General features: G+C 42.7%; 1 protein-coding gene across 1 annotated transcript in view; it reads left to right on the plus strand.

Moving 5' to 3' along the window:
- The window catches only part of LOC149023024 (putative LRR receptor-like serine/threonine-protein kinase At1g53440), a 27,139-nt gene continuing 6,632 nt past the window's right edge, over window positions 1–20,507 (plus strand). The window contains exons 1-11 of the mRNA XM_089150897.1: window positions 1–163; window positions 297–471; window positions 588–659; window positions 746–814; window positions 954–1,025; window positions 1,138–1,209; window positions 11,468–11,539; window positions 11,638–11,709; window positions 11,882–11,953; window positions 12,064–12,138; window positions 12,262–12,336. Of these exons, the coding sequence (XP_089007023.1) occupies window positions 28–163; window positions 297–471; window positions 588–659; window positions 746–814; window positions 954–1,025; window positions 1,138–1,209; window positions 11,468–11,539; window positions 11,638–11,709; window positions 11,882–11,953; window positions 12,064–12,138; window positions 12,262–12,336 (962 nt within the window). The 5' untranslated portion in view covers window positions 1–27. The remainder of the gene's footprint in view (window positions 164–296; window positions 472–587; window positions 660–745; window positions 815–953; window positions 1,026–1,137; window positions 1,210–11,467; window positions 11,540–11,637; window positions 11,710–11,881; window positions 11,954–12,063; window positions 12,139–12,261; window positions 12,337–20,507) is intronic.

Here is a 20,507-nt window from a genome sequence, read left to right on the forward strand (position 1 = left end):
AACTAACTACAGAGGAGCTAGCAGTTAATGGCGATGAGACCTGGAATTCATCATTCCCTTCCAAACACCAAGGTCTTATGGGTTCTTCTCATCATCGTTGTTCTTTTGTCGAATTGCTTCGCTTTGTTGATATGTGAAGCTCATAACTTACCGGATGAAGAAGGTGCGTATCTAGCTACAATATATATTGCAATATCGCTACAAGTTACTCTCTTTCTCTCTCTTTTTCCTAGCTAGATCGATCCAAGTGAAATATTTTCTCTTGAGAATTGAATTGTTTCCTTTGATGTTAACAGTACAAGCACTGAAAACGATAGCAGAAAAATTGAAGAATCCTTATTGGAATGTGAGCTCAAGTTGGTGCAGTGGTGGTGTAGGTTTAAATAGGAGCTTTGGGTCTACGCCTACAGGCACGATCATGAGCAACGTCACTTGTAATTGCTCCACCACTGTTTGTCACGTCACGAATATGTAACGCTTCTAATTAATTGACTTCAAATATATGTTTCAATCATCTTAATTTGCTTTTAAATGTTTTTATATATATAATTTCCTCTTAACTCTTCTTTGATTTGTTTGAATTTCAGTCAATTAACGAGGTTGAACCTCAGTGGTGTTTTGCCTGAAGAGTTCGCGGATCTTCTCTATTTGCAAGAAATGTAAGTCGTTTTCTTCTCTTCTCTTCTGTACTTAATTGAGCTTTTGAGATCATCGATCACACATATGGTGGATTCGATTTGTTTAGCGACCTGTCCTGGAACTATCTGAGTGGATCAATTCCTCTTCGTTGGACTCAAATCCCTCTCTTCTCCATGTAATTATACTCTCTAGCTCCTCTCTTCTTTTTTTTTTCTAATAGATTTCAATTCTTCAAAATTTTCAGAATCGTTCAGTTAGGATTAGGATTAGGATATCTAACCTGAACAATGCTTGGGCACATTAATTAATTGCAGCTCTCTTCGGATGAATCGCATCAGTGGATCCATTCCTAAGGAGATTGGTAACATCGCTTCACTGGAGCTACTGTGAGTATCGATACGATACATAGCCGAATCAATTAAACTCGTTGGTAGGCCAAACTGATTTTATTATTATTATTATTTTTTTTTTTCTAATTCAAATGGTCACTCCGTGTAGGAACTTGGAATCTAACCAACTTGAAGGAACCCTTCCTGTAGAGCTTGGTAATTTGTCTCGGATGGTGTTAATGTGAGCTTTCTCTTCTGTAGCTTCTGCATGTTCATTCTATGTTTCTGTCAATCAAATAATTAAGGGTACTTTTTATTTGGACCCCTTAAGGTTGGCTCAAGTCACTCTTAAACCCAAGAAAAAAAAGAAACAAACTCTTGGCAATCTGGCTCCCTTAGTTGATTAAAGGAAATCATTAAATTAATAAATTGTATGATGAAAATACCCTTGCGTCCTTTTGAATTTCTTTTTTTTTTTTAAAAAAAATCCTTATCATACTAAAAAAAATCAAATTTTCTTTCTTTAATCCTTTTTTTTTCTTTCCTTTTTTTCTTTTTTTTTTTTGGGGTAAGATTACTTTCTTTTATTCCATCTACCAAAATAAATAAAAAACAATGCTTCAAGAGAGCGAATAAAGACAAGATGAGAGATGAGAAGAGAGTAGCAGTTGAAAGCAGCAGTGCAAACACAACGCCCTTCTCCAATGAATGCGCCGGAGATGGAGCCATCTCTAGACTGAATGGTAACCACGAGACGAGACTTGATGATTTGAGCCATTGGAACATGAGGGAACTGCAAAAGAGTAATTGAAGAACTAGAAGACGAACACTACACGAGCTCTGATTTTGAGACATCTCCTACCTAGAAAATGCAACATAATCTAGCAAGATTTACTCAAAATACAACAAGTAGACAACGGGATTCAATAGAAAACTAACAAGGAAAAAAACAAAAAAAAAGAAAGGTCCCAAGTAATAACAATACACATGTTTGGAGAATCTACAAGAGTCTTATGAGGCAAAAAGGAGAGCTTGGAGCTCACATCAATGCAGATGGCTTTCCAATATTTAATGCTTGAATTTCAACCCTTTTTTTAATGCTTGAATTTCAAAAATTGGGAACGACGGCCCACGTTCAAAAATTGGGAACGACGGCCCACGTTCAAAAATTGGGAACGACGGCCCACGTTCAATATTTAATGCTTGAATTTCAACCGTTTTTTCTCTCTTAACCCCAACCTTTAGATTGGAATCATATGGAAGATATACGGTTGCTATCATTTCAGATGGAGAGCCTCTTTATAGTCATTGGATCAAGACCTTGCTTGGAAGTTCTGCAGTCCTCCTTTTTAATCCCTTAGATTAGGATATTTGGGGGGTATATAAAATCCTCCTTCTTCCTCTTTCCTTCATTTCTGCTATTCTGTTTTTTCTCTGTGAAGACGAAAAGAGTTGCAGAGTTTTTCAAGATTCATTCTAGGCCCTTTTTTGGTGCTCGTTCAGCTATTGCTTTCACGAGTAAGTTCGCCTGTCCCTTTTGAATCATTTGTTGGTTTTTATTGTTGCATTTATATGGTGTTCTGAATTCTTTTTGCATTTTCTTTTTTCCTCTGTTCTGCTTGTTTTGTTTCTGCAACTGCAACCGTAGCTTCTTTTTAGTAATGGGTGTTAAGAAGAAAGCTTCTAAGCCTTCTAGAGCCTCCTTTAGCCAACCCTCTTCTGGGAGCTCTATTGCTCGTTCCTGGGACAGTGGGGCTTCCTCTTCTGGATATAGTGACACTGAGAGTGACACTACTGTTGACCCGACCTTGGCTTCTGGTACTCGTCCCAACCTACTTAGTGATGCTGAATTAACTTCATTAAATATTCGTAATCGGTTTAGTACGAACAGGAGACGTTGGCTGCATAAGCTCTCTTCTTCAGCTTTAGCTCTTGAGAGAAGTCATCCTAGGACTTCCAAACACATAGATTTCGACCCTAGTACTTCGGGTCCCAGTTTTTATCCTTCCGAGCTGACAGAAGATGATTTGAAGGAAATCCGAGCTCAGTACGCCATTCTTGATAGCTTTGTACTTAGGGTTCCATCTTTTCATGAACGGGCTCACCGACCTTCTCCTGGTGAGTTTGCAGTGTGCAAAGATGCCTTTGTTAGTGGTTTTAGACTTCCCGTGCAATCTGTCTTTGTAGATATTCTTAATCGCTTTGGGATGTGTCCGGGGATGTTAGCACCCAATAGTTGGCGTAATATCATCTGCTTTTGGGGTTTCTGTAAACAGGATGAGGTCGGTGTGATGCCGATCTTGAATTTGTTTCTTCAGTTTTTCTTGTATAAAAAACAAGAACAGAGTCGTTGGTTTTATCTTTCCAAGCGCACTGCTCTCCAGTCTGGTTGGGAGGGGAATTTTGTAGGGAAGGGTACTCTTCCTACCAACACTAAGGGTTGGAGGTCTAGATTTTTCTTTGTTCGTTCTTCCTCTCCTCCCAGTTTCCCGATCTTGTGGCCAAAGACACCTAGGGAACTCAAATGCCATCCTTCCTCTTTCTCGTTCCGAACAGGAAGCCCAGGATCGTATTCGGATGATCCCTACCGCAGATCAGAACTTATTTGTTGTTAACGGATATTGTCCGGAATATCCGAACATCCTTCATTATTGGGGGTTTTTGATCGGTAAGACGTGTCCTTTCCCTTGTTCATCCTGGTTTTTTATCACCCTTGCCCCTACGTATCTTTATGCTTGGCATCAAGTCTATCAGGGTATTATTGCAGCATTTCATGACTTGGATCTAGGGGCTTTCAAAGCTTTTATTGATCCAGGTATCTATGACGACCTGAAAGTTCCTCGTCCTCAATGGTGCACCGACCAGCCTCGGATCCCGAAGCCTCCAGGTGTCGAAGTGACTGACTTTTTGGATTCTAACTGGGATCTGTTGGCCAAGGTTGGGCGCTCGAATACTTCTGCTTCTATGAGCAAGTCTGATAAAAAAAAAAGTCTTAGTTGATACACTGCCATTTTTGTAGGCCTTTTGTTGATACACTGCCATTTTTGAGGCTTATGTAATCTTTTTTGATATATGCATATGTATGGTCTTCTTGATATCTCTACTTGTTCGAATGGTGTAGTTTGTTTAATAGCAAGGTTTTTTGGTCTATTGATACCTTTGCCTTGACGAACCAGCGAGCTCGGTTTGATGGATTTTTGATCTGTTTGGTGCCTAATGGGTATTTTAGGTCTTTTTCTTTTTTTTTGGTGACCAACCCTAGTAGGTTGGTTTTGTGCCTAAGGAGCTCAGGGCTTTTTGTGCCTAAGGAGCTTAGGGCTTTTGGTGCCTAAGGAGCTTAGGGCTTTTGGTGCCTAAGGAGCTTAGGGCTTTTGGTGCCTAAGGAGCTTAGGGCTTTTTGTGCTTAAGGAGCTTAGGGATTTTGGTGCCTAAGGAGCTTAGGGCTTTTTGTGTCTAAGGAGCTTAGGGCTTTTGGTGCCTAAGAAGCTTAGGGCTTTTTGTGCCTAAGGAGCTTAGGGCTTTTTGTGCCTAAGGAGCTTAGGGCTTTTTGTGCCTAAGGAGCTTAGGGCTTTTGGTGCCTAAGAAGCTTAGGGCTTTTGGTACCTAAGGAGCTTAGGGCTTTTGGTGCCTAAGGAGCTTAGGGCTTTTTGTGCCTAAGGAGCTTAGGGCTTTTTGTGCCTAAGGAGCTTAGGGCTTTTGGTGCCTAAGAAGCTTAGGGCTTTTGGTACCTAAGGAGCTTAGGGCTTTTGGTGCCTAAGGAGCTTAGGGCTTTTCGGTGCCTAAGGAGCTTAGGGCTTTTCGGTGCCTAAGGAGCTTAGGGCTTTTCGGTGCCTAAGGAGCTTAGGGCTTTTTCTTGCTGACCTTAGTTGGTCGATTTTTGAAGTTGAACTCCTGTTTGTACTCCCCGATCATCTTAGCTTAGTATTCTAACTTCAGTTTGTGATGATATGCTCGAAATTCAAAGGATTGACAAACTTCAAAAACTTTATTCAATAGAAGAAGATAATATTCGAGGTGTCATAGCCTATGACATGAAAATCTAAAAATTTAAAGAGACTAGAAAATTCAAGTATCGAAAACTTCAAAATTTTGGTGAGGATTTAATACTATTCTATTGATAGTATTTCCTCAAGTTGTTCGAGTTCCAGGTCCAAGGTATTAGTTGCTCGGTTTCTGGATCTCTCAATCTGTATGCTCCAGGTGCAACCTGTTGTACTACGATGTATGGTCCTTCCCAGTTTGGGGCTAGCTTCCCTTGATTTGTGGGATCTGAGGCAGATGATTTTCTGAGGACTAGATCTCCAGGAAGGTATTGTCGTGGTTTAACCTTCGCATTGTAATATGTTGCAATGCGTCTTTGGTATTCTTCTAGGCGATACTGTGCTTTATCCCTGATTTCTTCAATGAAGTCTATGTTTGCCCTCATTCCTTCGATGTTTGCTTCTTCATTGAATTCTTCTTCTCTAATAGATCCAACCTTTACTTCTACTGGAATCCGAGCTTCAACTCCGTAAGCTAGTCGGAAAGGGGATTCTCCGGTGGTCGTTCTGGCAGTAGTTCGGTAAGACCAGATAACTTTAGGTAGCTCCTCTACCCATCTGCCTTTAGATTGATCCAATCTTTTCTTCAATCCTTCGAGCATTGATCGATTAGTAACTTCTACTTGACCATTGCTCTGTGGGTATGCTACGGACGACCAACGATGCTCCACGCCTTGTTCTTTACAAAATCGTTCGAATTCAACATTTTCAAACCGTGGTCGGTAACGATGATCTTTGGGATACCATAATGATATATGATATTATGCGTGATGAATTTTTTCATCTGGTCGGTATTAATGGATGCCAATGCTTCGGTCTCCACCCATTTAGTAAAGTAATCAACCGCTACCACCAGATACTCTCTGCTCCCTGTAGCCTTTGGTAGTTTTCCTACCAGGTCTATCCCCCATCTAGCAAATGGAATTGGTGAGAGGGTTGATGTTAGGGGCATTGCAGGGGCGTGAGGTATGTTGGCGTGTGCCTGGCATTTGTCACATTTTCGAACATATGTTTTCGAGTCTTCTTGTAGTGTGGGCCAATAGTACCCTTGCCTTATTATTTTGTCTGCTAAGGCTCTAGCTCCTATATGACCTCCACAGTTTCCTTCATGGATTTCTTTCAAGATGACAGCTGCCTCTGGAGCCTCTACGCATCGTAGCAATGGTCGGCTTAGAGACTTTTTGTATAGCTTGTCATTTACGACTGTATATCTAGATGCTCTTTGTTTTATAGTTCTAGCTTCTTTCGAGTCTTCTGGTAGTAAGTCGCTTTCCAGATAATTGATTATGGGAGTCATCCAACCTTGCTCGGTCTGCACGTGCATCTGGTTGGTCAGACTGGTGCTCGGAAATTGGAGCTCTTCCATATATACTGCAGGTTCTGCATCCATATCATCTGTAGCTAATCTGGATAGAGCATCTGCTTGCTCATTTTCTGCTCTAGGGACTTGTTTGATTTGGATGTCTTTGAAGTATGGTCGGTATTGGTCGACCATGGCCAGATATCTAGTCATCCTCTTTTCTTTCGCTTCATATAGCCCGTTCACTTGATTCACAATTAATTGTGAATTGCTTCTGACTTCTATGTTTTGAATATCCAGGGATTTTTCTATGCGAAGACCTGCTATTAATGCCTCGTATTCTGCCTCATTATTCAAAGCCCTGAATTTGAAGCGTAGTGCGTACCGTATTTGGAATCCTCCTAGGCTAATAAGGAGTAATCCTGCTCCACTTCCTTGTGCGTTACTAGAACCATCTACTGAAAGCACCCATCTTTTGATACTTTCGGAGGTAGCCTTTTCCTCTTGTGCACGCTCCGGCTCTGAAGTTTCGAGGATGAAATCAGCAAGGATCTGTGCTTTAATAGCTGGTCTTGGTCGGAACTCAATTTGATGTTCGCTTAACTCAACCGCCCATGATACCAGTCTTCCGGCCAAGTCTGGTCGGTGCAATATTTTCTTTAGGGGAAAGTTGGTTAACACTGTGATAGGATGTGACTGAAAATATGGTCTTAGCTTTCTAGCTGCCACGACCAGGGCCAGAGCTTGCTTGTCGACTTCAGGATATCTTGTTTCGGCATAAAGGAGTACATGGCTCACGTAGTAGACAGGGCTTTGTTGTTTTTCCTCTTCTTGTACTAGCACTGCGCTAACAGCCAGGGGTGACGTTGCGAGGTAGATGATAAGTTCTTTTCCTGTGGTCAGCCGTACTAGCAGAGGTGGAGTGGTCAATTTTTCCTTGAGGTGCTCGAACGCTTGTTGACGTTCCTCGCTCCATTCTGGTATTCCTTTCTTGGAGATGTTTTTTAGAGCTTGAAAGAAAGGGAAACGTCTCTCCCTTGACTTAGCAATAAACCTGTTTAAGGCTGCAACCCGACCAGTGAGACTTTGTATCTCCTTGACGCTTTTTGGTGGTTTCATCTCCTGTATGGCTTTTATCTTCTCTGGGTTAGCTTCTATTCCTCTTTGGGATACCATGAATCCCAGAAATTTTCCTGAAGCAACTCCAAAGGCGCATTTTTCCGGATTAATCTTCATCTTATATGTTCAGAGTACCTCAAATACTTTTGCTAGGTCTTTGAGGTGGTCGGATTGAGATGTACTTTTTATCAGCATGTCATCGACGTATACCTCCATATTCCTGCCTATCTGCTGCTCAAAATTTTACTGTCTGCTCGTTGGTAGGTTGCCCCGGCGTTTTTTAGACCGGAAGGCATTACTTTGTAGTAGTAACTATCCCTGTCAGTCATGAATGTTGTGTGTTTCTGGTCAGCGGGATTCATTAAGATTTGGTTGTATCCTGAGTATGCATCCATAAAACTGAGCATCTCATGACCGGCCATTGCGTCAATGAACAGATCTATTCTTAGAAAAGGATAGCAATCCTTTGGACAGGCTTTGTTGAGGTCGGTATAGTCTGTGCACATTCTCCATTTCCCGGTCGCCTTTTTTACCATCACCACATTGGCCAACCAGGTTGGGTGGTCAATGGTTTTAATGAATCCAGACTGCTTTAGCTTCTGAGCCTCTGTTCGGATGGCCTCATGCTTTTCTAGAGAAAATTTTCTCCTCTTTTGTATCACTGGAATTGCTTGAGGATCGATGTTTAGCCTGTGCTCGGCCACTTTTCTGTCTATTCCGGGCATATCTTCTGCCGACCATGCGAAGACGTCAGCATTTTCTTGTAGAAATTTGGTTAGACTAATTTTGAACTTTTCCTCCTGCTCTGCTCTAATCAATGTTCCCTGATCTTCTTTTGAATTCAGTCTAATTTTTTCCAACTTTTCTACTGGTTCCGCCCTTTGCATGCTTTCTTCGTCGCGATCATCTCTGACTTCGACCGCCATGGTAGAGCTTGTTTTTACTCTTTTTCTCATATAGTTGGCGTAACTCTGCCGGCTTCCTTTTTGGTTAGCAGAACATTCTCCTATGCCCTTTTTTGTAGGGAATTTCATCTTCATGTGTAAGGATGACACTACCACTTCTAGAGTACAAAGGGTGGGTCATCCCAATATCACATATAGGCAGATAGATCTCAGACGACCATAAAATTTGATTGAATGACCCTGTCTCTAGGGTATTTGCCGATTCGGAGATCTAATCTGATGGTACCCTCTACTCGGGTTGAGGTTCCCGTAAAGCCGTATAGGTGTGTTCCACAGGGGACCAGCATTTTCTCGTCCAACTGTAATTTTCTGAAGGCTTCTAGTGACAAGATATCTGCTGATGACCCTGTATCTACCAGAACTCTATGGACCTCAGTTCCGGCTAAGGTGATCTTGATGACAAGGGCATTGTCGTGGGGAGTGTTTACCCCTTGTTTGTCTCTGGACGAGAAGGTGATTGGTTCTGAGGTGACCTTTTCATCTAGCTTTTCAAGTTCGGCGTTCCCCACATATCGTCCTTTTCTTTTTGCTTGTCTACTTGACTCCTCGGTTGGGCCACCGAACACCGTAAACACTGGCGGTCGTCTCTGATCATCTCCTCCCTCCCTTGGTCAGGGTCTATTTGGTCATCTTTCTCTGCTTGGAGATCTTGATCTTTTCTTATTTCCCTCTTGCTTTTGACCAGGATGGGTAGGTCGAAGGTATTTTGCGAGCTGTCCTTCAGAGGTGATCCTATCGATTTCTGCTTTTAGCTGTCGACAGTCATCAGTCCAGTGACCTTGGTCTCTGTGAAACTTGCAATATTTGTTTTTATCACACTCTTCTGGCCGAGAATGTGGTCTTCTGGGCCATTTGAGAATTCCTCAATCTTTAATTTGCATTAGAATTTCTGACCTTCTCATATTTGGTGCTCCTACCCGGTCAGATTGACCTTCCCTGGTCAGGTTTGTGGTCGGTACTCTGACTGGTTGGTGCTTTTCTTTGTGTGCCCTTGCTTCAACGGTTGGATGCTCCTTCTTTCGAGATGCAATTATTTCTGATATCTCTGCTTGTTTGTGGCATTGCTCCCTGATATCATCATACGTTTTAGGCATGTCCATCAAGAGTTTTTCGAGCAGACCTTCATGGCTGAGTCCTTGGTATAAGGCGTGGAAGGCTATCTTTTGGTCCAGATTTTCGATTTGCATGGTCAGATTATTGAATATCGCAAGGAAGTCTCTAATGGACTTCGTTCGCCCTTGTTTTACAGCGAACAAGGTATCCTCCCTCTTTTTGGTTTCTACTCCGCTTTGGAAACGCAATAAGAAAGTCCGACCTAGATGGTCGAAACTTTTTATTGTGCCGTTAGGCAGAGCCTGGTACCAATCTAGTGTTGCTCTGGTCAATGAGGCCGGAAAACTTCGACACATAGCTGCTTCATTATGTCTAAATGTAGACATGACGGATTTATAATGGGTGATGTGATGTTTGGGACACTTCGATCCATCATATGCGGTGAAGGTAGGGCATTTGAAACCTTTTGGCATCTCTGGCTTCGAGATGCTTTTGATGAAAGGATCCTCTTTTAAAATGGCGTATAGCTCGTCTTTGTCAGGATTTTTCAATTTTTTGACGGTCTCGTCTAGGTCGGTGATGCGCTTATTCATCTCTTCATCCCGCTTGTTTGAACCATTGGGTTTTTTTTTTGTCTTTTCAAGCTTTTGCTGGATCTGTGCTGCTTCCTCGATCTCCGTCTTCATCGACTGGAGGATTCTTTTCTGGAATAACTTCTTTCGAAGTTCGAGACTTTGCCGTCTCTTTCTGCAGCTCCTTTTGAGATTGTTGAGGTATCTGGTCGATCAAGGGTGGTCGGTCACACCTGCTCCCTTCGAGACTTTTTTGTTTTTTCTGAGAATCTGCTTCGGGAGCGATTACGTGTTACATGGCCATCCTGATCAACTCACTTAGGGATGAGATTTCCATCCTCATTGCAGACTACTCCTTTTGAACTTCGACAATTTGTTGCATTGTTGCGTATTGACTTGCTTGAGGGTCTGGAAGAATGGGAGGATCTTGCTGAATTTGGAGTTCGGGAATTTTTTCCATTCCTTCTGGAAATGTGCCTTGGTCGACCTCCTTTTCTCCGTCAGACCCGTCTTCAATTACCAAACATGATCTTGTCCTCATAATGGCTTTTCGATCAGAGTTCCCACAGACGGCGCCAATTGTTGCTGCACAATCCTGTTCGTCCCTTCAGCCAGACTGTGGAGGTCGAGTTTTCACCTCCGACGATCTAGTTAGGGATCCGACTAAGGAAGATAAGAAAGTAATAAACAATAAAAATTCGAATAGTGATAGTTCTATTCAGCGTACCTTTCTCTTGTGTTCTCATACCTTTTTATAGCTTTTCTAAGTATGAGTTTGAATGGGACTAAAACCTTAGTCATTGAGTCCTACTCAAATATGAGTAGTTGAGTCTTGACTGAATACCGTCTCGTTGGCTATGAATCTTATTCAGATTTACCTTGCTATTCAGCCTTTGTACTTTACTCGACCGACCTTGACTTGGTCGGTCTAACTTGATCCGAACTGGTCGGACTAGGCTCAAACCGAACTGGTTCGAGTTTATATATTCTTTCCTCATCACTACATAAGTTTCAGTTGGTCCCTTCAGATATGCGAGATGCAAGCCCTTAGAAGTAGCTTTCTAATAGTCCTCACCGATAGAAGGATCTCCAAAAGCATAACCAAACCAATATGTGGTACTCGATGTCCAGGGGCTGGGGGCACCTAGATCTAACCGAATAAGGGAGAATGCAAAGACCCAAATGAGACGAATGAACGGGCATGGAGGAAAATGCGAGTTAAAGTATGGTCCCATCATTGGTACAGAAGATGCAAGAGAGAAGATTTACGAGTCTATTGATTTGATTAATGCAGACTGGTAATGGTGTCGAAGAAATAATTAGGGTTATTTAATTATTTTGTTGTACCTTTATATACTATCATCATCGACATCAACTTTTAATTATATATACACTGACTAGTACTATTACCGTTTCAAATGAAGTCATTAAGATTTCTTACTCTTTGCAGCGATGTTTCTTCAAACAATTTAACAGGAATTATACCGGAAACATATGGAGACCTTAAAAGCTTGGAATATTTGTAAGTTGGAGGTAGTTAGTTGCTTGAATAGTTTTATAAAATTTTGAAATAATGAATGCCTGATCGATCGATCGAATTAACTTGCTATAAATTTGCAGTCGGATACAGGGGACTGGCATCTCTGGGAAGATCCCTAATTTTATTGGAAATTGGACTAGACTTGTTTCACTGTATGTACCAGATTTGTAGCAACCTTTCGTCTATTTTCTTCATTCGATAAATTTAGAACAAATCTGACGAGGATTAATCTTGCTATTATTATTGGATAAGAATTGAATATCTTATATATATGTTGCCTTCGTCCTTTTGGGTTTTTGCAAACTGCATGTCTCTCTATGGCAGTGATATACAGGGCACTTCCATGGAGGGCCCTGTTCCTCCTAGCATCTCCTTCATGAAAAGCCTAAATTATTTGTAAGTACACCTTATAGATCCAACTTTTAAAGTTGTTATACTTAATCAACCTGAATATTGAAGGAGAAACAAAGATTTGGTTAATTTGTTGCATTAATTTTGAATATCAGGAGGTTGTCTGATCTTCATGGGAATATGACTTTTCCTTTCCCCGACTTGCAGAATTTGACAAATATAAAGAGATTGTGAGTTTTCACGCTTCAATTGAAGCAATTTATTGACTTGAAGAATTTGACATTAGCTTAGCTTATGCCAGTTTGTTTATGGTTCTGTGTGATAATGAGGACTTGCTTTCTTTGGTGGTGTAGGATACTGAGAAATTGTTCTCTTATGGGTTCAATCCCAGAATACATTGGAAAACTGATGCCAAATTTGTTTATTCTGTGAGTTTCATTATACAAAACTTCAACTTCTTCGCTTTTGACTAAGCTAATTATGTTCTTGTCCATGGATCTACTAAGTGATAATCCATCAAAAATCAGTGTTGGTATATATATATATGTATATATATATTCTGTTTCACATTCTCATTTAAAATTGATTGAATAAATAATGTACCATGATGACAAGCTAAAGGTGGTGGTTTGTAAAGAGGTCATGATTTGATATTCCTTCTGGTGTTACCTTTATTCAATTCTCATAATTAATGTTATCAGAATTCAGAATCACAAAAACTTAAGCAAACTACAATCTTAAGGATTGTGGCAATATGTTACACAGAAATTATACAAAACCTATTTAATATTCTTTAGCAAGATCCACCAATTGAAGGAGTATGCCAACTTCACTTGATTTAGAGTCTACAATATTGCAGATTTGGGTTCCACATATGGATAGAGTTGTGCCAAATTGTCACTCTCCTCAAGATTGTAGAGGCCCCATATTGGTGCAAATGGTATATTAGCTAGTTGTTGATGCAAGAAGTGTTGTCTTGGCTCCAAGGTTCGCTCCAAATCCAACCCTTACACCTGAGACCAAAGCAAAGTGAAAGTGGGCCGCCTCTGAGGACGGGAAGCCACCTCCGATGACCAAGTTAGTCCAAGCCAGTAAATAAGGGACTCCATAGAGGAGCCGAAAGCCCCATGAGATGATCGAGATCATCCTCTTAAGGGTTGGAAAGCTAATAAGAAATGAAGGCTGTAGTGTTTTCTCATTACCCTCTTTCCCCATGGTCAGGGTATATAATAAATTCATACCTCTGAAGATGACCTGCCTGTCGTCCATGAGCTCCAGGCGCCGCCCAGACTGTCTCCTCAGCTATTCGGCGGGTCCTATCAGGTCGCCTCGCCCCTGTCTTACGGTGTGTCGGAGCTTACAGAGATTCTGTCGACCCAAGGCTCGGGAAGATCTTTGATCATGCTATACCCTTAATATTAATGATTCCTTATATGGATATAAGTACGTGGGCCATGTGCCACACAGCCCGTCCATGCCCCGCTCGAGGTGATGAGCTGGCGCGGACCCACTAGCCGTTCTATGTCCGACCCAAGGATTATCCTTCTGGGCCAAAATAGTTCTGATGATAACATTAGCCCCCTAATCTCTATGGCTAACGCTTGGCATAGAGATTATCCATTTCCCGCCTTAAAGTGCTTTTAAAGTTATGGGGAGTCTTCTCAGGAAAACAAAAACGGCTTCCCACCAAGCGGTATTACTTCTTCAACAAGTTCCTAGGCACGATGAGTTGCCATATTTAATGCTAGCCAAGAACTGTCAGTTATACCAACTGCTTACGCCTTCTTTAACGTCATGAGCGTCTTTCGAAGACCTATGTTCGATCATCAGGTGTCTCTGTTATCTGCTTCTCACTAGGGACGAAGCGTCGTAATGATGAGATATGAAGATCAAAGAAAAATTCCCAAGAGTTGCACTCGGTTCCCAAAAAGGCACGTCATATAAATTAGACATTCATAACCCTTCTTCGGCATTGTTCAAACTGCAATTTTAATGCTCTTCTATGAGTCCTGGCAAACAAGATTGATCGCATCCACCGATCCTTGGAGAGATCCGTCAGCATCTTCCTGGGCGAGATGGGGAAGAAAAGCGCGAGGAAAACCAAGCCTTTCACCGGCACTGCTGGCCCTTCGAGTCCTTCAACTGAAAAGGGAGAAGAAGGGGGGAGCGATGCCCTAGAAATTTGTGGTTCCTCTTCGGTCGTTCCGTCCACTGCTCATCATAGTGCTCCTCTCGACCGCGCTGGTATGGCTACTGTAGCCTATCTTTGTCTTCTAGCTTTTGTAGAACGACGCTCCTCTGAACCCAGACTTGGGCCTTTAGACTATCCCAGCCTTCTTTGTTCGTCACACGTGACGTTGATGAAAGCTGTCTTCAGAATCCCTGAATATTTTTAGGTCAGGCTTCCTGGTCCCTACAAAAGGGTGAACTTTCTGGCAAAGAGTGAAATCCCCCCTGTATTTTGATTCTTTACTGGGTGGCCTAAGGCTCCCCTTATGCCCTTTTAATAGACCTTGGAGTATTATAAGCTCCATCCGGGTATGCTAGCACCCAATGGGTGGAGATACCTTATTGGCTTCATGGGATGGTGCCACCGTTTTGGCGTAGAATGCAGTTTAGATTTGTTCAGAAGTCTTACCTCCATTAGGGCTGTTGGCGGAGTCGGCTGGTACAGTTTTAGTAAATGTGGTTCAGCCACTCGCAAATTCATGGTTTTGGAAGAAGGAACTTTGCCTCAGACCCATAAGAGATGGAAGGAGAGGTACATAGCATGCAAAGTCCCCTCAGGGTACATTTTTTGTGCTTGGTTGTCCCTCTTCCCACAAGATATTAAGAGGCTAAATGATAAGCCTTCTTTAGGAAAGAAAGAAGAATGTTATTTCAACATTTTCCTGAAAGGAGAGGGGGGGCCCATTCACGGTTGTGAGATGGATTATGAAGCTTCCCTCATTCTGTGGGGAGTGATGATCGGTGAGCCCCCTTATCCCTCTTTCCTTTCTAACGACCGAAATCTAAATTCTGTCCATTTACTGAGAAGTTTTGTCTTTTGCAGTTCTTGATATGCAGATTGATAGAGAAGCCTTGCTTCAGAGGTACAATCTTTCTCGGACAGCTGCTAGATCGGAACATGAGGAAGTTCAGGGGCCGAAGAATGATTCCCCTACCCCCTTTGTCGGGCCTCCACAACTGGTGTCGAGGATCCCTGTCGACTCAGAGTAGAAGACCTTGGAGGAGATCCTTCAAGAAGTGAAGAAGGAAACCGGCCTACCAGTGGCGTGGGAGGAAGAAGAAAAGAAGGAGATGGAGGACCCAATCACAATTTCGAGTGAAGAACGTCATCAGACTTCTCGCAAGAAAAAAGCCAGTAGGACAGAATTCATAAGCAACTGCCGTCACCTCCCAGGACGAGAGGTAAGGAAAAGAGAACAAAGATTGGTGATGTTGGAAAAGGTCCGAAAAGCGATCCGGCCAGCATTCCAAGGTCATCCTCTCCTGGGAAGGTGAGCAAAGAAAAGGTCACTCAAGACCCTTCTTCGAGAACCAGCAAAGTTCCTCTTGGACACAAGTTCCCTCTTGGGCGCGGGACCCCCGCGTCCTGTTTTTCTGAACCACAGATTTTTGATGATTCCCCTCCTCGTGCTGCCCCTGTGGGAGCACAAACGGCAATTCCAGACTCTTATGATTATGCAGCCCCAGAGGCTCCTAGATCCCGCACACTTCGGCCACTCCACAGGGTGTTGAGGTCGACCTCGGCGTTACAGGGAGCACCAGGCTCTCGACCTGCTAGCAAGACTCAGACCTCCTAAGACTCTTCTGATCTGCCGAGCTCCTTGGAACATCTCAGTAGAAGGAGGCCTTTCTAGGAACCCTGCCAAGACAAAAGAATGGCTAGAGCATGGTGTGGCCCTGAATGACAAAGGGGTGGCTAACAACCTACCACTGCATCTTTTATCTTCTCATTTAGCTGAGTAAGGTGTTCTCTTTTATACTTCTAGGTCAACCTTCTTCTTTCACAGAATTTTTCCTCACACATTTTGTCTTATGTTTCTCAGAAGTGTTTATGAGAATGCCTTCCTAACTGATGGTTTACTTTGTCGAAGCAAGTTCTTGTCTTCTGAGATATCATTTCAAGTAAAGAATTCTACTGATCTCCAACATAAGAACTTTGTCTTGGAGTCTGACTATGCTGTTGTTGCCAAAGAGAAAGCCTCACTGCTGAAACAACTAGATGATGCAAAAGAGCGAGTACAACAATTAATTAGTAATAGTGCCCAGTGCTTGAGGCAGAGAGATGAGGCAATCAAAGGCAAAGAAGTGGCAGATAGGCTAAACCAGCAATTGGTGGGGGATAATCTTTCCATTGAATCTGAACGGTTTAAACTCCAACTGCGGAGCCAAGAACTGGAAAGCCTCCTGACCTCCTTCCAGAAAGAAGTAGGAACCATAACATCTAAACTTTCCAGGAGTGAGACACAGAATCAAGCTTTTCAAGCGGAGATCAGGAAGTTATTTGCTAAACTGGAGAATGTGGGCAAGGAAGCTGTGGCTGCCTTTAAGAAGTCGGGGGAGTACCGGAAAGAGTTGATGGACGCTGTTGTACCCGGTTTTGTGCTTGGTCTGGACCAGGCCTTTAAATTGATAGTCGGCAAGCTCCCGGAAGACTTGCTAAAGGAAGTCTGCAGGGGCTCCCTTTTCAATGCAGATACTTGCAAGCGCTTGGATATCCAAGTGTTTAGCTGGATGCTATCTCCCCCAAAAAATGTCGCACAGCCAACATCAAGCTCTTCCTCTCAAGCCCCTGAAGCCGGAACTTCTTTTGTAAAAGTCGATGCTGTCCCCCTTCAACAGGTTAACCCGAATGGGTCTATGATAGTGACCGTCCCGGAAGATGTCTAGTTATGAATCAGCAATCCTTTTTTTTGTCTTTTTTGAGAATTTGTTTTTTGTAGTGGTTCTCCTTTTTCATGGAGATTTCTTTTTCTGAATCTTTTAGCTGTGCTTCAAGGGCCTTTTGTCAATTTACGGACTTGTTACCGCCATTTTGCTCCAGAGATCCTTTATTCGCCAAATTCATATAGCAAATTATCTCCTTTTCTCATACCTTTATTTAGCCTCTAGTGTTTGCGACAGATTTTGTGAGAGGGCGTTCCCCATTGACACTTAAAGTCGTAAGGGTAAATAGATATCGTAGGACGTAAGAATGCTTTCCAGTAAGGTTATAGAAATTACCGATACTTCGAAGCCATAGGCGTTTCTCAGCGAAGCCATAAGGATGTCCTTTTCGAAGTCGCATGAAAGTGATTTGCGAAGAAATAGATGACATATGTTAAGAGGCAAAAAAGTCATCTGTGGAAAAGCAGGAAACATCTGTGAAGCTGAGAAGCTTGCAAGGAACATTTGTGAAGCTAAGGAGCTTGCAGGGAACATCTGCGAAGCTAAGGAGCTTGTAGGGAAGTCTTTTGCTGAGAAGCAGGAAACATCTGCGTTGCTAAGGAGCTTGCAGGGAACATCTGCAGAGCTAAGGAGCTTGCAAGGAAGTCATCTGGCGAGAAGCAGGAAACATCCACGAAGCTAAGGAGCTTGCAGGGAAAATCTGCGAAGCTAAGGAGCTTGCAGGGAAGTCATCTGCTAAGAAGCAGGAAACATCTGCGAAGCTAAGGGGCTTGCAGGGAACATCTGCGAAGTTAAGGACCTTGCAGGGAAAATTTGCGAAGCTAAGGAGCTTGTAGGGAAGTCATCTACTGAGAAGCAGGAAACATCTGCGAAGCTAAGGAGCTTGCAGGGAACATCTGTGAACCTAAGGAGCTTGTAGGGAACATCTATGAAGCTAAGGAGCTTGTAGGGAAGTCATCTGCTGAGAAGCAGTAAACATTTGTGAAGCTAAGAAGCTTGTAGGGAAGTTATCTGGCTAGAAGCAGGAAACATCTGCGACGCTAAGGAGCTTGCAGGGAACATTTGCAAAGCTAAGGAGCTTGCAGGGAAGTCATCTGCTGAGAAGTAGGAAACATCTGCGAAGCTAAGAAGCTTGCAGGGAAGTCATCTGCGGAGGAGTAGGAAACATTTGCGAAGCTAAGGAGCTTGCAGGGAACATCTGCAAAGCTAAGGAGCTCGCAGGGAACATCCGTGAAGCTAAGGAGCTTGCAAGGATGTCATCTGCTGAGAAGCAGGAAACATCTACGAAGCAAAGAAGCTTGCGGAGAACATTTGCGAAGCTAAGGAGCTTGTAGGGAACATCTGCAAAGCTAAGGAGCTTGCAGGGAAGTCATCTGCTGAGAAGCAGGAAACATCTGCTTTGCTAAGGAGCTTGCAGGGAACATCTGGTGACTCCTTCATACGTGAAACATCCGTTTGAACCGCTACTTTCTCATGGATAGACGTCCGAGACCTGTAGATCAACTAAATGTAGTTTTGGGGAAGCTCATCAAGAAATGTTTTGATAACTTTTCCTTCCTCCAGACCTATTCTTGACAAACCATCGATCTTTCCCCAAGTTTTGTAGCTAAGATATGGATGGAGGCGTCATTGGAGATTTATCGAGATCTTAACCCATGAGACCGGAGAAAGGTTCCCTTCGCAAAGGGTGTTCACTACAGATATGTGCGTCGGTGTTTAACACTTAAGTAGGGGTGTTTTCCACAGTCAGCCCCCTAGTCTGCGTGAATGATAAATCTTTGTTACTAAGGACATGGTGGAATACTCCAGCCTTCGAGCGAAAGAGATCAATGCACAGGGAGTAGACGGCGCGGCCTCTCGAAGAAAGTCACAAACTAGCATCCCTCCGCAATCTCTTCTTCTCAGTTTATAAGGAACTCAATATGGTAAGACGACTCTGGAAAGTTGTCGCACATCACACGCATCCTAACGATGAGCTACATTCGAGAATAATGCCATGAGGGAGGTAGCCATAAAAAGAGTATGTTAAACTTTAGCTCTAGGAATCCCACTTGGTTCGTCAACCACCAGGATAGCTCGAGGTCTGGAAATTAACAATCTCTTAGCTCCCTCCATACTTTGGCTTATATCAAAGCAAAGGAACAGCAGCAAGACTTTTTGTTGACGGTTCCCACAAACGGTGCCAAATGTTGATGCAAGAAGTGTTGTCTTGGCTCCAAAGTTCGCTCCAGATCCAACCCTTACTCTTGAGACCAAAGCAAAGTGAAAGTGGGTGGCCTTTGAGGACGGGAAGCCACCTCCGACGACCAAGTTAGTCCAGGCCAGTAAATAAAGGACTCCATAGAGGAGCCGAAAGCCCCAGGAGATGATCGAGATCATCCTCTTAAGGGTTGGAAAGCTAATAAGAAATGAAGGCTGGAGTGTGTTCTCATTACCCCCTTTCCCCATGGTCTGGGTATATAATAAATTCATACCTCTGAAGATGACCTGCCTGTCGTCCATGAGCTCCAGGCGCCGCCCAGACCATCTCCTCAAATATTCGGCGGGTCCTATCAGGTCGCCTCGCCCCTGTCTTACGGCGTGTCGGAGCTTACAGAGATTCTGTCGTCCAAGGCTCGAGAAGATCTTTGATCATGCTATACCCTTAATATAAATGATTCCTCATATGGATATAAGTACATGGGCCATGTGCCACACAGCCCGTCCATGCCCCGCTCGAGGTGATGAGCTGGAGCAGACCCACTAGTCATTCTAAGTCCGACCCAAGGATTATCCTTCTGGGCCAAAGTAGTTGTGATGATAACACCAGTCAATCCCTAAGGTCAAAAAACCCCCTGAAATGTGAGGCTATCTAATAGTGTTGTACTCCCCAACTAGGTCGTCCAAGCATGGTGCAATATCTCAATCTCGAGGTTCATCTCGGTAACTTAAACCTAGGGTTGTCTTGAGATCTAGGCAACCCAAAACCTGTGTTGGCTTGAGATCTCCTCAAGATCTCATTGGGTAGGTGGAATTTTTTCCCAACTTGAGGCTCCAACTCAAGGGTTATTAGGGGGTCATTTGGGACTTGATGTTCAGCATGTTTCAACCCTTCTAAACACACTGGTGACCTTAGATTTATAAGATTCAAAAATTAAATGTGAATTCCACTTCAAAACCCAACTTGAAAACCACTATGCTGAAGTGAAACCTTAAAACCTTTTGTACACATCATATACTTATATATTAATGCTAAAAGCTCAAAATTCAAACATATTTAACACAATAGGCATGTTTATAGTTCAAATTACAAAGTTTTGTTCACCAAACATAAATTACAAAGTTCAAATAATAGTCCAATCATCAAAGTTACAAATCAAGAGTCGGGACTCGAGACTGTGGGTGCTAAGTACATAATCTCGTCTTGCTAAATGGAAAAAGTGAGATCTTGCGGGTTCATGTACTATACGTCCAAGAATACTTAAGGTTGTACTCAATTAGACACGAGGAATGAAAAGGGATAAACCCAATAGAAAAACAAAGATGGGATTATCTCAAAACACTGTTAAAATGGGCTTAATCTCCTATTTATATGGGAAGAGACAAGAAATAAATTTGTCCAAACATATGCTCAAACACCATGTCTTTTCCACAAGACATACTTATGCCTATTAGGGAATAAACCACCCCATCAAACTTCTGGTTAATTTCAATTGTATCTTATATT

Source organism: Hakea prostrata, chromosome 3 (assembly GCF_041222555.1).
Source record: "Hakea prostrata isolate BN-2017 chromosome 3, UWA_Hpros_2, whole genome shotgun sequence".
Classification (NCBI taxonomy): Eukaryota; Viridiplantae; Streptophyta; class Magnoliopsida; order Proteales; family Proteaceae; genus Hakea; species Hakea prostrata.